The sequence below is a fragment of the Manis pentadactyla genome, chromosome 4, assembly GCF_030020395.1.
Source record: "Manis pentadactyla isolate mManPen7 chromosome 4, mManPen7.hap1, whole genome shotgun sequence".
Lineage (NCBI taxonomy): Eukaryota > Metazoa > Chordata > Mammalia > Pholidota > Manidae > Manis > Manis pentadactyla.
In genome coordinates, this window is record NC_080022.1 from 11,977,167 (window position 1) to 11,994,335 (window position 17,169).

Here is a 17,169-nt window from a genome sequence, read left to right on the forward strand (position 1 = left end):
ATATCTGAGACAATCCTTGATGGATGCAGCAGCTCACAGGGACTGCCACATACAGTAACCACATGACAGGAAGCTCCTGAAGGGAAGGAAACTCAGACACCCCAACTTGTAGCACAGTCCAAATTTCTGACACATTTACTCAAGTCCAGGAAGTATGGTGCACAGCAAGGTCACCTGGTGGAGCACCGCAGCTGTTCTTCAGGTATCTCCAGTTTTGGCCAGCCCAGGCATCTTTTGGGGACCAGAACATAAGCAGCTGAGACCTAACAGGGAAGGAAATGCTTACCTTCTCTGCATGACCTTCGGAAGGTCAAGGTAGAATCAATTTCATTCTTAATCTTGATTAAAGCATCTAACACCATAGGACCACATCTGATAAAAAAATAAAAACAAAAAACCCCAGTCGAATTTATGTGAAGTTCAAACTCCCTACACTTTACCATGATATAATCCAAGACATCTGCATATATTAGCTGCTCTTATCCATTTGCCCTTCTCAGGTCACACTCAGAATTTTTCCCAGTTTTATTTTCTCACATTCTTACACACTTTAAGTACTGCAGAGGTCTATGTGGATGATCACACCCCATACACATTTCTAGGAAATGGGAAGCTAAAGAAGTAGAAACATATTTAGGTTAGGAAACAACTTTTATACACTGGCAACTTTTGTTTTTTTCCTCTAAAGCTTCTTGCAATGTTTTCCCAAATATTTCATATTTGAGTTTCATTTGTAGGATCCAGACAATAGGTAGCTTTAAATGGTTAGTTAATAATACACAACCACAACAGAAAATGTGAAAGAGACAGAGACAGAGGAAAGTACAGAGAATGAAAGAAAGTGAATCACCCACGATCCCCTAATCCACAGCAGAGTGTCCCGTGCACGTGGAGGCAGAGGTGTGGTGCTAAGGGCAGCAGCAGTGGACCTGGAGTCTGGAGCACAGGCCTGGTGTCCAAAAGCCTGGCCTGAATCCTGCCGTGTAGGTTATAGGCAGACCACTTCATCACTTCCCAACTACAAAGCACAGAGAGCAATACCTACATCTCACACGGCTGTTGTGAGTTACACAGGAAAATGAACCCCTTACAGCAGGGTCTGCCACATGCATTTAGTCTAACTACAGTTAACATGACGCAGAGACCATGACTCGATGGAAATACCTACTCTCTCTGAGCCTCAGTTTATCTGTAAAATGGAGCTAATACTTATACCACAGTATTATTATGAGGAATAAATAAAAATATGCAGTTTTCATACTAGTACCTGGCCCACAGGTATGTGCTCAACAAATGTATTTCCTAGATGCCACCCCACCCCGATTCCTCTCAGTATTTTTCTATGTATGGGATTTAAAAAAATATGCCCCCTCCCCAAATATCCTTTAGCATTATCTGTATTTCTTCCCCCCCCAGCTTTATAGAGATATAATTAACAAATAACATTATGTGAATTTTAGGTAACATGGTAATTTGATATATGTATATATTGTGAAAGGCCTGCCACAATAAAATTAGTTAACCGTCTGCATTAACTGTGTCTCTGTCAGCAATATACACTCTTTTCACTGTGCTTTTGTTAACACTGGGAACTATTAAAAACCCCTGCTATTCAGAGAGTGCAGAAGTGTTACTGTCGGTGTTCTACTACAATGGTTGAATATTTGTCATAAACTCACTGATTCTTTCTTCACTTACTATTTATTTATTAAAAGTCTGCTCTAGGCCAGGTTTCGTCTGGGTTCAGGAGATACACCAGGGAACAAAACATGAAAATTCTTGCTTGCATGGAGCATTCATTCTAGTCAACCAATTCTATAGACTAATTCTGTCCAGGTTCTTTGTATCTTTGTTTACTGAGATCTTGGATTTTTTTTTTTTTTAAGATCTGGGCCTATCATTCTGGAAAGGAAACATTTTGTCTTTCTGTACTACTCCTCCCAAGGCTTCACTTCTGACCCTTCTGGCCACCAAACGTGTGGGTGTCTTTCCCCTACCAAGCAATTCTGCAACACCTGCTGTGTGTCTCCCAATGTAACTCAATTCCGACACTACCCACCTGGCAACAGCACCAGATCTCACAGGTTAAGGGCTCAGTCCCGCAAGACTATTTCTCCCTCCCCAGATGCCAACTGCAAGTCCAGGCTGGCACCTATGCAAACCAGGTGATCACCTGGCTATAGATTGGAGCTTCTCATGACCTCTTCCTTGGGTTCAGTAATTAGCTAGAGTGGCTAACAGAACTCAGAAAAACAGTTTACTTATTACTGGTTTACATGGGGCAAGGTATGTGGGAAGCGCCACAGAGAGTTTCTGTGTGCTTCTGTGCCCTTCTGGGCAGGCCACCCTCCCAACAGCTCCAACCCAAGCTCTGACCCCCAACTTCAGGGAGTCATGGAGGCTGCATTACCTGAAGGCACACATCATCAAATGACTGGCCATTAGACCCTCTCCCCTCCCAGGTCAGGGGCTGGGGCTGACAGTGCCCACCCTCTAATCACTGTGGCTGGTTCCCCTAGCAACCAAACCACAAATTTGTGGTTATCTAGGAGCTCAATGAAAATAACCTCATTAACATAAACTCTGGTGTGGTTGAAAGAGGTTTGTTAGGAATAACAAGAGATACCCATTTTACTTTTATTATTTATCTGAAGTTATTTTAAGAACTCAGAAAAATGAAAGTATTATAACAAAGGATGACTTAACAAAATCTTTTGCCTCTAATTTTTGATGCTTCCTCCCAGTTTCTGGTACCAGAACCTTATTAAAGTGAAGTCTATTTTGTTTGGAACTATTTTTTTATTGTAATAATATGTTTATTCTTATCCTGGCACGTTTTAAATTACAACAGTTCTCTTTATTAACTTTTTAAGTTACAAAAGCTAGTATCTGCATCTTAGAAAAATTTCAATTATAAAGTTAAAAAGCCAGAGCCCTCCCTTTGAATTGTTTCATTCTAAATTTCATAATAGGTAGGCACTATTAAGAGTTTGGTATGAATTTTCTCAGGCTTAAAAAAAAGGGGCAATAAATAGAATAGCATCTTGCTTTCTTTACTCAGTAACTCTATCAAAGGACTGTAATCACTTTAACCATTTTCCTATGGAAGGATGCTTAGGTTGCTTAAAATCCTTCCCTATTACATAAAACACTGCAAATGACATTTTTGACACAGAAATCAAGATTGTTTTGGCTATTCCGTATCCTTTGAATTTCCATAAGAATTTTAGGATCAGTTTGTCAATTTCCACAAAAAATGGTTGGTGGGCTTTTGATAGTGCTTGTGCTGAATCCATAAATCACCTTAAAAATATTAACTCTTTCAACCCACAAACATGGGATGTCCTTCCATTTATTAGATCTTCTTTAACTTCTTTTAACAATGTTTTATCACTTTCAGTGTACAAGTCTTGGATTTCTTTTGCTAAGTTTTTTCCTAAGCATTTTATTCTTTTTTGGATTGCAAATGGAATCTTTTTAAAAATTTAGGACTGTATATTGCTAGTGTACAGAAACACAACTGATTTTTATGTACTGACCTTGTATCCTATAACCTTATTGAACTAATTTATTAGTTCAAATAGTTTTTTGGTGTTAGTATTTTCTATATATAAGGTCATGTCATCTGGGAAGTTGCCTTCTTCCCTCCAATTTTATTTCTTCTTCTTGCCTAACTTTCCTGATTAGAACCTCCAGTAAAATTCTAAAGGGGAAGAATTCATTTATGTATATTAACCTTAATCCTGCAACCTGGCTAAATTTACTTATGTTCTTGTAGATTTCTTGGAATTTTCTTTGTATACAATCATATTATTCGCAGAGACAGTTTTACTTCCTTCATTCCACTCTTCATGCCTTTTATTTCTATTACTTGCCTTTAATGCACTGGCTGAAATGTCCAGTCCAGTGCTGAACAGAAGTGAAGGGTGGACCTGCTCGCTTTGTTCCTGATCTTATTCAATATTCCACAATTAGGTATGCTGTTAGCTGTAGGTTTTTCCATAGATACTCTGTGTCTAGTTGAGGAAGTTCTCTTCTTTTCCTAGTTTGCAGTTAGTTTTTCTCCTTTATCCTGTTAATATGGTGAATTACAATGACAGCTTTTCAGGGTTAAACCAACTTTACATTCCTGGGATAAACCCTAACTTGGTCATTAAGGCATTATCCTTTTAATAGATTGCTGATCCACTAAGGTTTTGTTGAGGATTTTTCTGTCTATGTCATGAAAGATATGAATCTGTAACTTTCTTTTTTGTAATGACTTTGTTAGATTTTAGTATCAGGTTACTGTGGCCTCATAAAACAAACTGGGAAATCATTACTTCTTATTTTCTGAAAGACTGTAATACTGGTGTTCGATTTTTCCTTAAATGTGTGCTGACCTTTGTTTATCAAATACCTAGCTTTCACAGATACTCACTTATTCAAATCAATTTCATAAGTTTGCATATGAGGTTTATCTCCAGTCTTGTCTGGGTCCCATCGGTAGATGGCAAATTTCTTAATGCGGGGAGCTGTGGCTGCAGCTGTCTGGGCCCCTCGGCATGCCTGAAATTTAAAAAGTTCACAGAAAGGAAAAAAAAATTTTTAAATACCAGATAAATCCTTCTACTTAACTGGCACTATAAACTACAATACTGGATACAAACCCACCCATTACTGACATCCAGTCTCCAACAAATACTATACGCACCTATCACACACCAGACATGGTCATGTGGGCTGGTAAAAGCCTCTGCCCTCAAAGAATCTACTTTGTAGTGAGCAAGGAAAAATTAAATATTCACACACACACACACACACACACACACAAAAGTATAAAAGGGAAGAATATAGCAGGGACTTACACTAGTATAAGTCAGGGCTAGCCCCAGAAGTTATATTTAAGCTGGGGCTTGATGAACAGGGATTGAGGGCAGTAGGAGTGTTCTTAGCGGAGGGAGCAGTATGGGGAGAGCCGGATGGGGGACAGCATGCTTCATCTGCGTGGGACTGAGTCTAGTGTGAGGCAGGGTGGCTTAAGGAAGTATAGAGTGGAAGAGGTAAGGAAGTCAAGAGACTTTTATAAGTTTTGATTTTATCCTAAGAGCAGTAAGAAACTAACAAAAATTTCTGTTATCAGGTAGGTGACATAATCATTTTTATTTTTGTGAAGAATATCGCTTTTCACATTTTGAGGAGAATTATCAGACAACATCAGGGAAACCAGTGAGAAAGCTACTGAAGTTGTTCAAAACAAGATGCTGGTGTTTTTAGATTAGGTGTCTTAGTTTGGGCTGCTGTAACGAAAACCCAGACTGGGCGGCTTTGACAACAAACATTTATGTCTCACAGTTCTGGAGGCTAGGAAGTCCAAGATCAAGGTGTTGACAGATTTGGTGTCTGGTGAGGGCCCTTTTCTTGGTTTGCAGATGGCTGCCCTCTTGCTATATCCTTACATGGCAGAGAAAGAGAGAGATCTCATGTCTCCTCTTTTCATAAGGGCCCTACTCTCATGACCTAATCTAACCCCAGTTCCCTCTCGAAGGCCCAATCCTCAAATACCCTCACACTGGGGATGAGAGCTTCCACATATGAATTTTGGGGGAATACAAACATTCAGTTCACAGCACTATGGCAGGAAATAAGATAAAGAATACTGTATCTTAAAATAAATTTAGGAGAACTGGCAAACAGCTGAGTCCTGCTCTCTATGATGATTCTATTACATCTCCTGGGCATTACATTCTCTGTCGGTGGGCTTGACGTAGTGGGCCAAGGAATCCTGGCTGCCACTTCAGGGGTTGCTGTGACAGGGTCTGGTTAAGAGGGGGGCCTCCTTCGGTAAGAAGAGTTCCCCATAAGAACATATTTGCAAAAAGGGTGCTACTGCTCAAAAAAAGTTTTATATTTAAATTCATAATCATTTTTAATGTCACTATTATTGCCAGGCACTGTATTAAATGCTTTCTATTAATGACTCCAATAAATCGGCATTTTAAAAACGAGAAAATGAAGCTCAGAGATCAAGTGATGGGCCTACCATTCCAGAGCTAATGAGAGGAGCCAGGACTGGAACCCAGGTCTGTCTGACTCTAGAACCCATGCTCCCAAACACTGTACTATCACATTTGTTTGTGAATATTCTCAGGTCTCTCTTGGTGCTGTCTTCTCTTTTTTTTTTTTTTTTTAATAATTATTTTTTATTGAAGGGTAGTTGACACACAGTATTACATTACATGAGTTTCAAGTGTACAACACAGTGGTAGAACATTTATATACATAATTCTAGGTTCCAGCTATCACCCTACCAGGCTGTTACAATATCTTGACTATATTCCTTATGCTATACATTACATCCCGGTTACTAATTTATTTTACCATTGGAAGTCTGTCCTTTTTTTTTTTTTTGTGAGGGCATCTCTCATATTTATTGATCAAATGGTTGTTAACGACAATAAAATTCTGTATAGGGGAGTCAATGCTCAATGCACAATCATTATTCCACCCCAAGCCTAATTTTTGTCAGTCTCCAATCTTCTGAGGCATAACAAACAAGTTTTTACATGTAGAACAAATTCTTACATAATGATTAAGTTACATAGTGAACAGTACAAGGGCAGTCATCACAGAAACTTTCGGTTTTGCTCATACATTATGAACTATAAACAGTCAGTTCAAATATGAATACTGATTTGGTTTTTATACTTGATTTATATGTGGATACCACATTTCTCTCTTTATTATTATTATTTTTAATAAAATGCTGAAGTGGTAGGTAGATACAAGATAAAGGTAGAAAACATAGTTTAGTGTTGTAAGAGAGCACATGTAGATGATCAGGTGTGTGCCTGTAGACTATGTGTTAATCCAAGCTAGACCAGGGCAATAAAACATCCACGTATGCAGAAGATTTCTCTCAGAACGGGGGGGTGAGGTTCTAAGCCTCACCTCTGTTGATCCCCAATTTCTCACCTGATGGCCCCCCTGCGACTGTGCCTGTCTTAGGTTGTTCCTCCCTTGAGGAATCTTACCCGTCTCTGGCTAACCAGTCATCTTCCGGGGCCATACAGGGAAATGTGAAGTTGGTAAGTGAGAGAGAAGCCTTATTGTTTGAAAAAGTTAGCTTTTTTACTTCTTTGCATATTTATGCCCTGTGGCTTCTATGCCCAGCATTTGTCTTGAGGTATCTTTACCACTTGGAAGAATTATGATACTCGGTAAATTTGATATGAGGCACGAATTCTATTTAAGGGTTGTAATTAGGAAGGAAGAAGAAAAGCTATAGAAGTAGCAGGCGGAAGAAAACATGGGAAGATTGATTATTTCTTTGATATATCTTCTTGTAGAGTAACTTCAGCATGTATAGGTTTTAAGCTACTACTTAAATTGCACACACACATTAACATAATAGGAGTATAGTTACATAACCAAAGCATATCTGTAATTATGCTGTCTTCTCTTTATGTCCTAAATTCCTTGAGGGAGTGTGTACTAGTCAGGGTCCTCCAGAGAAACAGCCAATAACATGTACACATAAATACACACATATAAACAAATATATATGTATATACATATACATATATACAAGAAGCAGTTTATTATAAGGAATTGGTTTACGTGATAACGGATACAAACAAGCCCTAGGAGCTGCAAGTGGCCATCTGGAGAACTAGGAGAGCCAATGATGTAAATCCAGTCTAAGCCCAAAGGCTTATGAACCATGAGAGCCAATGACAGTTCTAGTCCAAAGGTCACCAGGCTCAAGACCCAGGATCTGCTGATGTTCCAGTTTGAATCCAAAGGCCGGAAAAGAAATCAATGTCCCAGTTTGAAAAGCACTCTGGGAGAGGGAATTCCCTCTTACATGGAGGAGAGTCAGCCTTTTGTTCTCCCAGGCCTTCGTCTCATTGGATGAGGCTCATTCACCTTAGTGAGGGCAATCCGCATTACTCAGTCTATTGATTTAAATGTTAAACTCATCCAAAAATACCCTCACAGAAATACCCAGAATAATCTGTCAACTGTCTGGCCAACCTGTGGCCCAGTCAAGCTGACACAGAAGACTGACAGATAAAATTAACCACTAACAGCATGGAAGAGGGTATATTTATTCTACATCTCCCGGCATACCTGGTCCATGCCTTTGCACATAGCAGTTCAACCCATGGTTAAGAAAGACTGAAGAAAAGAGCAAAAACTGAGCATTAAGCTAATGTAAAAATGTGGCTTATTTTAAATGTTTCTTAAAAGGCTGAATAAATAGTGCAAGTGAAATCAAACCATTAATAAAACAAAAACACTCCTCTGTACAGGTCATTTACTTATAATGGTAAGTCCACAAGCTGTCCCCATCCCATAGTCCTTGAAGCCCTTTTCCGCTCAGGCGCAGTGAACAACGCAGAGCCCACACCAAGTGCTGCTGAACGATGGCGATACAGATGGGAGGGTCCTGGTAGTCCGAACAGCGACCTTACGTACCTCCAACATACATACAGAAAAATTCAGACTCTATTCCAGGAAATTTAATTCTCTTATAAACTGTTAAAGAAAGTAAAAACTCTAAAGGTTAGTTGAGTGATTACAAGATATGCAATGGTGTTTGCTATTTGCTGGCAAAAAGTGCCCCAAATTAAGTAAAGCTGAAAATACAAATATCAGCTCTCAGTATGAAAGAAGAAAATACTTAAAAAAAAAAAGAAAGTGAAGGTGAAGATGAAAGCCTTATTTTACCTTATCACCAAGCTGGCTAACATCATCAATAAAAGGAAAGTCATTTCTACAAATGAACATTTTTCCACTAGGGACTCCATTTTGTAAAATGAGGGACATTTGGCTAATGCCACCTTGTGGTATTTAAGAGCAAGTGGAGGGAGTGAAGAAAAAAAGATTCCTGAAGATATTTGCTCCAGCAATCTTTTGCTTAATGCCCCACCTTTATTTTTAGTTAGTTTTAATGAGGTGTAATTCATTACAGTAAAATTTGCCCATTTTAAATGTATAATTTGATGAGTTTTGATAAGTGGTGTAACTACTATAATTATGACAGAACATTTCCATCCAGAAAGTTCTCTTAGTGTTTTTTTAGTGTTCTCTCCTTACCTCTTACAACTGCTCTATCACTAGATTTGCCTTTTATAGACTGTCATATAAATGCAATCAGACAGTACATCTTATGTCTAGCTTCTTTTACTCAGCATAATGCTTCCCAGTTTATTCATGTTGTTCTGTTTATCCAGGTTTTCAAAAAATTAAACTTTCAATTTGGAGTAATTGTAGAATCACATGCATGTTAAAGAACTAATACTAAGATCCCATATACCCTTTGTTCAACTTCTAATGGTAACACTGTATAAAAATACAGGACAATTTCACAACCATATTAACATTGAACCACATTAACATTGACACAATTAGACAGAGTTTCTATCACCACAAAGATTCCTAGCTGCTCTTTTAGTGACAAACCCAGGTCCCCTATGACTCCCTCCCCATACTCCTTAACCTATTTCCATTTCTGTAATTTGGAATCATCTAGTATGTAACCTTTCAGAATTGGCTTTTCTTCTTTTATCATGCAGAGTTATTCTCTGGAGAGTCATCCAAGCTGTTGTGTTCCTCAATAGTCATTTATTTTTATTACTGAGCAGCATTTCATGGTATGATATACCATAGTTTGCTTAGCTATTCACCCACTGAAGGATATCTAGGTTGTTTCCAGTTTTGACTATTATAAGTAAGGTTGTAACAAATGCTGTGTGCACTTTTCTCTGTGAACATGAGTCCATTTCTCTGAGATAAATGCCCAGGAGTACAACTGCTGGGCTGTATGGAAGCTGCACATTTAGTTTTTTAAGAAACTGCTGAACTGTGCCTGAGGCAGGAGGTAGGGGGGCAGGGACAAAATGCCTTTTAAAAAATATACCACCTTCATAATGTGTGTGTGTGGGGGGCAGGGGGAGGGCTGTACAACACAGAGAAGTAGTGATTCTATAGCATCTTACTAAGCTGATGGACAGTGACTGTAATGGGGTATGTGTGGGGGGGACTTGATGATGGGGGGAGTCTAGTAAACATAATATTGCTCATGTAATTGTAGATTAATGGTACCAATGTGTGTGTATATATATATATACCTCCTCGACATTTTTTACCAAACATCAATGAAACTCAGACTTTAAACAGAACCTGGGCATTGGGTTTGTTAGCTTTAACTCCATGGTTCTTAAGCTTGACTTAATAGTACTGTCAGCGGGCAACAGACTTCTAGCTCAATTAAAGCTCAGTTCACTCCGAAAAAGGCATATCCTATCAAAGATGACAGTGGTTACTTGCAATGGGTCCTCACTTTAACACCTCTTTCTAGTACTTAAGTTGGCTTCACACCCACTCTACAAAGATAAGAAGTCCAGACTTGATCATGCAGCTCTTCCAAAATAGGGATTAGGCTTAGAAATCATTTAAAAAGTTTTATATATGAATGATGTGAGATAAAAGCAATGCAAGGATGCATGGCAACAGAGTATCAAAAGGCAATAAACCACAACATAAAATTTGGGGTACCAGAAAGTGTTACTAATTTTTTTTTTCAAAACTAATTTAAATTCATTTTGAGTTAAAAATACTTTTTATACCACACTTGGTGGGGTAACATGATGCTAACAAGAATGTGGAGAAGAGAGACTAAAATCAAAATGACCACAAGTGGCTGTGGCTCTAAAACGGATGCAGCGTGGCTCATCCTGAGGGCTGCAGGAAGAGTTCAACCACAGTACAACGGCAGCTGCGATTATTAAAAAAAGCCCCACAACAGAGAAATCTAAAAATTTGTTATGTAGGTGTTTATAGTAAAAGTAAAAGTAATACTAATGGCTTTCTTTCACTGAGCCCTTACCACGTGCCAGATGTTGTACTAAATTATCTTTCACCTTTACAATATCTCTTCAAGGAAAGTTTTATTATTCTCAGTTTAAAAAAAGAACAAGATCTCGTTATGCTTCAGAAGATTGGAGACTGTTGAGAATTAGGCTTGGGGTTGATTAATGATTGTGCACTGAGTCCCCTATACAGAATTTTTTTGTGGTTAACAACCATTTGATCAATAAATATGAGAGATGCCCTCTCAAAAAAGAAAAAAAAGAACAAGATCAGATTACAAAAGAGCCAGGATTCAAACACAGGTGACTTGACTCCAAAGCCCAACCTTTTGGCCTCTATACCTGTGAAATGCAAAGGCAAAACAGAATAGTACAAAAAGATAATTTCTTTTCCCAAACAAATCTAAGGAATGATGAAATTGTTGCTCAACTCATACAGTTAACAAGAACTACTGGCCCAGACACGGTCATTCATTTGTTTGTTCCTTAAGCAATTACACAGTGGCTACCATGTTCCAAGGGGTGTTCTAGGCTCTGGGGATCAAGAGCAAAATACATATTCCAACTTTGCTGAAGCTTACACAGTGGCTGGAGGAGATCCACACAAATAAAATCAATACTATGTCAGGTGGAGCTAAGTGCAATGGCAGCGAGCAGAGGGGATGGGGATGAGGATCCCAGTTAAAATTCGACAGTTCTAAAGGGGTGGCCCTGGAAGACTTCACTGAAAAGTTGACAGCTGAGTAAAGACCTGAAAGAGGTGGGTAAGCAAGCCATAGATATATCTAGGGGAAGAGCAAATCAGGCAGAGGGAACACTTGAGCACAAATATCTTGAGGTGGAAATGAGTTTGAGGAGCAAAAAAGCAGCCAGTGTTACTTGAAAATGGAGTGAATCAGGAAGGGAGGGAATCAGGAAGTCAATGGTAGACACAGATCACATAGTGCCTTCTAAGGATTTCTGCTTTTACCCTAAGGTACAAGATTATCGGAGTGTTTGGGGCAGAGGAGTGACAAAGTCACACTTAAGTTCTGAAAGGATCGTTTTGGCTTCTGTTTCGAGAATCAACTGCAGAGATGCAAAGATGAATGGAAGAAGACCAGGTTAAGAAGCAATTTCAATAACCAGCTATGGGATGATGATGGCTTGAATCAGGCTGGTAGCAGTGGAAATGGTGAAGGGAGGGAAGTAGTTAGTTTATGAATACATTTTAAGAAAGAACTGGCAGGATTTGCTCACAGGTGGGATGTGAGAGTGAGGCAAAGTGCAAGAATGACTCCAAAGCTTCTGGCCCAAGCCACACAAAGGATGGAGTTGCCATCAACTGAAATGGGAGAAGGGTGGTGTGTGGTGGGCAAGAGGGAGTGACAGGATTTTGGTTTTGGGCAAAGTTTATGATGTGTTAGTAGATATCATGTGGAGATTTTGAGAATGTAATTGGGTGGCCATCTGAATCTGCAGATCTGGGGTGAGGTCTGGGCTATAGACATAAATTTAGGAGTTATCAGTATATACAGATAGGTGTATCTAAAGCTCAAGGGAGTGTCTATAAAGCAGAAGCCTAGGGACTGAGCCCAGATGTTTAGCATTTGGGGTGATCAGAAATCAGCAAAAGGAGACAGAAAGAAGAGCCAATGTGCAGAAGAGGAAACCTGGAGCCCGGGATGTCCTGGGAGTCAGGTGAGAAAGTGTTCTGACAAGGGAGTGAACAACAGTGACAAATGCTTCCGAGAGAGAAGTATCATGAGAACTGAGAAATGAGTATTGAATTTAACAAAGTCAAGGTCACTGGTGACCTGGACACAAGCAATTTCAGTGAAGTGGTGAGGGAGAAAAACTTGCAGTAGGTTAAAAAGAAGATGGGAGGAGATGAATTTTTGGACAGCGAGTTTAGACATCTCTTGATAAGTTTTTCTATAGAAGAATAGAGAAACAGGGTGTTAGCTGGATATGGCTTTAAGAAGGGAGAAATCAGCATGGTGTTGCTGCTCTGATGCAGAAGGAAAACTGGTAACAGTAGAGAGAATTCCTGGCAGCACTCTTTCAGTAAGTGATGGGATCTAGAGCACGAGTGAAGGGTTAACATTAGGAGTACTGCCAAATCTCCCATGGTAACAGGAAAAAGAGGAGAATATATGGGCAGAAGCAGGAAGGTGGGCAAAAATATGAGTTTTTCTTTGTTGCCTGTCCAGCAATTTTTATTAACCCACAATGGAGAAGAATCCCTCAAAAACTTTCTCCTCAATCCACAAACTAGTAAGTATTCAAGGCTGATGCTCCTTTCTAGGAAATCTTGGATAGGATTAACTTTATAATTTAAGTTCAGGAAGCAAGATAATCAATCACTGGATTGAACTCAACTGAGGATGAGAAGGGTGAATTCTGGATCATGCTGAAGGCTGCATGTCATCCTTTAGGAAAGCTTCCTTAAGAGCAGGCATGGACCTAGATAGAATAGATGCAGATCTGGGGGAAAGGTATGGAAATGGAGAGAAGGAAGGCAAGGAGTTCTTATAAACCTGAGTAAAGTAGAAGGTTGCAGGCCTGTGTCTGAAACGTATAGGTGGCACTGCCTCAAATCCAAGCACTACCTCTTAGTAGCGGTGTGCTTTTTGGCAAGTTACTTAACCTCTTTGGTCCTACTTCCTCTTTTGGAAAGGGGTAGGGAGTATCAAAATCTACTTCATGAGATTAACTGGAGGGGCCAGGTTCTAGCACAGCCCAGAAAACAATTTCTGCTTTTCAATGCTGGCAACATTAGCAGTTCTCGTATTATTCTGATCAGCAGATAGGCAGCCTAAGCCTGGCCAATGGTACAAGCAATGAGATATAAAAGTGAAAGTCGGTGGTACTTGCCCTAAAGGAGTCCATAGTTTAGATGAAGAAATAAAGGCAACACAAACAACAGTTAATATATTACAGTTAAATACAAGTGGAACTGTGGTTCAGGGTGCAGACTAATGCATAAAAGGAATCCAGAAGAGAAATCCTGCTGTGTCTTAGAGTCTGAGAAAACTGAAATTAACCATACGTAATACACCAAGTTCAATACTGGAGTCTTGAGGTGGTTTTTGTGGGTATGAACGGACATTCCTGCAAGTGAGATGAGGAGGGCCTCTTCTGTTTCTCTGCCCTCAGAAGGCCCTCCAATGGCCTCACCTGGAATTAAACACTGACCTATGAAACTCGCCTTCTCTACAATTCATTCTTGGAAGAGGGACCTGAGCTTTAGAACTCCCTCTCATTGGTGGAGCTCTCACAACTATAGAAGGAACTGGCAAACAAGGTCATTATCAGTCATCAATATAATGTTCAGAGGACACCAGCTTGATCTGGTAGGTAGTGCTCTTCCCCTAACACCCTTTTTCAGAAAGACTGTATGACTCGTCCAAGTTCACATACAGCATTATTGGGAAGAGTTAGCATTAGAAGACAGGCTATATGTACTGTGTTACGCAGTCAGAGCAGGTACTTAAAATGAGAGATATTCTCTTAAGTGCTAAGAAGGGGTAAGGAACTAAGTATTTCTTGTTCACATACCATGTGCCCTTATCTGTGCTGGGAGTTTGTCACACGCTACGTTTAAAAAACTGGATTTAGGTCTTGGATCTACCAGTTCTTGGCCATATTTTCGGCAAGTAAAACATTTTCTAGGACTTATTTTCAAGTCTCTAAAAAGGAGGGAAGAATTCTTGCTCACCCACCTTACCGGGGTTGCTGAGGAGCCCAGAGTAGGAAAAAAAGAAAGAGATCTGAAAATTCATATTCCTTTATGCGTGCAATAGCAATTCCCCTTCCCTCTCCCCTTCCAAACGTTCCCATTTAGATCAGAAGTGTGTAGTTTCCTGCCAATACAAAGCGGGTGGGGAAACTTATCACGCACGATGTACAATGTACACAAGTCAAGCTCTGCACCTATGTGAAGTACGCCAAAACGCTTTGAGGTCGGTATTATTATATGCCCTTTACCAACAGGGACACAGAGGGGATGACAGGAGAGGAAGGAACGCAGTCTTCCCCGCAGGCCCCACTAGAGGAAGGGTTCAGATCCTTCGGGGGACTGGGCGGATTTTCCTTCCCCTTTCCTTCCGCTGCCCTGTCCCCTACAATTCACCCGCCCTTTCCTTACCAGTCCCAGTCCAGTCCCTCTTTCGAGCTCTCAACGCCGGAGGAGACACACCTCGCTTCCCAGTTCCCATCGCTCACGCTTCCTCCGGGCTGTCTTTTCCACATAGGCGGTAGTAAGGTAACAGAAAACGAACTTGGAACCCAAATACTGGGATTCGAATTTTGCTTCCACCAGACAGTCACTTGCCATGTGACCTTGGGCAATTTAAGTCCTCTCTCTGAACTTTTTTGTTGTTATCTTAAGAAAATCACCTTCGTCCTGACTAAGTGACAGGCTGCGGCGGCGTGCAGAAAGGTGACCGACAGGGATGCTCCAGGCCCAAATCAGAGCACTACGCGGTGGGGAGTGGGTTCTCAGCCTTCCCGAGGCCCTGCCCAGCCCTCCCTCAGCCTCCCCCGCCGCGCCCTCAGCTCCAGGCCGTCTCTGTGACTTCCACGCCTGCCCTCTCCTCCGGCTCCGGAGCTCACCTGCAGGCAGGCTCCGCCAAGGGCTGTGGCCGGGAACCAGCGCCTCAAGGAGACTCCGACCGCTACCGCCATCTTGGCTCTTGACGTCAAGCCCCGCCCCGTAACCCCGAGGTCGCTCTCCGCCGGCTTCCCGCCGGGCACTGCGGCGCCGAGCCAGCGCCCCCAGAGGGCCAGCTAGCCGCGCAGAAGCCACCGAGTGGAGTGGGAGGCGGCTTCCGGTGTCTCAGGGGACAGCAGGGAAAGCGGAGAAAGCCGACGCGAGCGTGCGCAGTTGCGGTGGACAGGCGCATGCCCAATAGGCCTGCTGCATTGGTAAAGTAACGGTCCCAGAAGGGGGCGATGTCTGAAAGGGAAAGTGGCCCAAGGGGCGGGGCTAAGCGCATAAGGGGCGGAGCCATCCGCTCCGAGTTTAGTTGCGATTTAAACCCGTTTCTTTGTGGGTTCCTGGCGCTGGGATCCTCCAGTGAAGCAGCCAGCCCGGCGCAGTTACTCTCAGTTTACTCTCTGCAGGCAAATAGCCGGACGTTGCAATTACAGTAAGCTCTGGCCTGTAAATTAGGGGTGAGAAGGGAACCCAAACCTTGTTTGCTCAGCTGTTTAGCATCAGAAACCATTTCTTGAACACCTACTATATGCCAACGATTATGATCTATCATTTTACTTAATCCCCACAACAGCCCTGTGAGAGAGTTGTGCGTGTTTTTAAGTCTCCTTGTTAATAATCTCAGCTGCTTTTTCGAGACCCGTGGGTCATCTCAGGGCCCGCCTCACTCGGGCTTGATTCCCTTGCTCAGGACGTGACCTCAGTCTTCCAAATCACTGGGTCTCTTTGCCTCCCCTCAGGCATTTAGGTAGGAAGTTAGTGTTGCAGGTATCTGTGTCTCTCAAGAATGATGTTTTTCCTTCTCTAATCACTTGACATATGAAGGGCACCTTTTTACAGTCTTTGGTTTCCACACTCATGGTTCACTTAGATGTTGCTGGAGAAATTAAGAAGGCCAAATGAATGGGTTGGATGGGATAAGTTTCTGGAGTCTTGGTTTGGAACCTGGCTACAGCACCGTGTGGTCTCATTAAAGGAGGTTTGTAGTGAGGCCACAGGAAACAGCCTCGACCCCTGAGTCTGACCTTGAGTCTTCTCCTCGAGGCTGTGTGACCTTGGACAAGCTCCTCCCCATCTTTGGCCTATAGTTTCCTTGCCTGTATCCTCAAGGTGTTGGGACAGCAGATTTAAGATTCTGTGATTCAGAATCTTGGCTGGCTGCCTTAGGGGTAACTACTGGCAAGACTGAGGTCACCTTGACTTTTCAATGGGGCTGACCCAGCACTGGAATAGGGCTCCTCTAAGTCTGCCCCAAGGGCCTCTTGGGCCACCCAAATTGGTTGAAATCATGAGAAGACTGCCACTCTCCTTCTAATTCCTCCTGGCTAAATTGTCTTCTGAGATGAAGGAAGAGTGTCCTCTCCTCCCGAGGGACATGTTTCTAGAGAACTGTTCTTCTTGACATTTTCAGGGTTCTTTCATCTTAAGGGCAAATGCCACTCCTAGATAAGTGACTACCCTTTTATTTGGCCTAGGTCACCTTGGAAAAAGCAGTCTGGGGCCAGCAGAAGTGAGATCTTGATTTATGGAGGGGGCTCCTGGTGCCAATGGGCCCACATGCCCTTCAGTCACATCATTCCTGGGCTTCATGGGGATTTTGGGAGCTCAAAGTTA

At 41.6% G+C, this 17,169-nt stretch overlaps 1 protein-coding gene across 2 annotated transcripts in view; it reads right to left on the minus strand.

The window, feature by feature from the left end:
* Positions 1–15,611, minus strand: part of SDHB (succinate dehydrogenase complex iron sulfur subunit B) — a 25,050-nt gene extending 9,439 nt beyond the window's left edge. For both annotated transcript variants that reach the window (XM_036914401.2, XM_036914400.2), the window contains exons 1-3: positions 15,453–15,611; positions 4,421–4,548; positions 287–372 (exon numbers count right to left, since the gene is read on the minus strand). In XM_036914401.2, coding sequence (XP_036770296.2) covers positions 287–372; positions 4,421–4,548; positions 15,453–15,524 — 286 coding nt within the window. In that variant the 5' untranslated portion in view covers positions 15,525–15,611. The remainder of the gene's footprint in view (positions 1–286; positions 373–4,420; positions 4,549–15,452) is intronic.
* Positions 15,612–17,169: the final 1,558 nt, after the last annotated feature.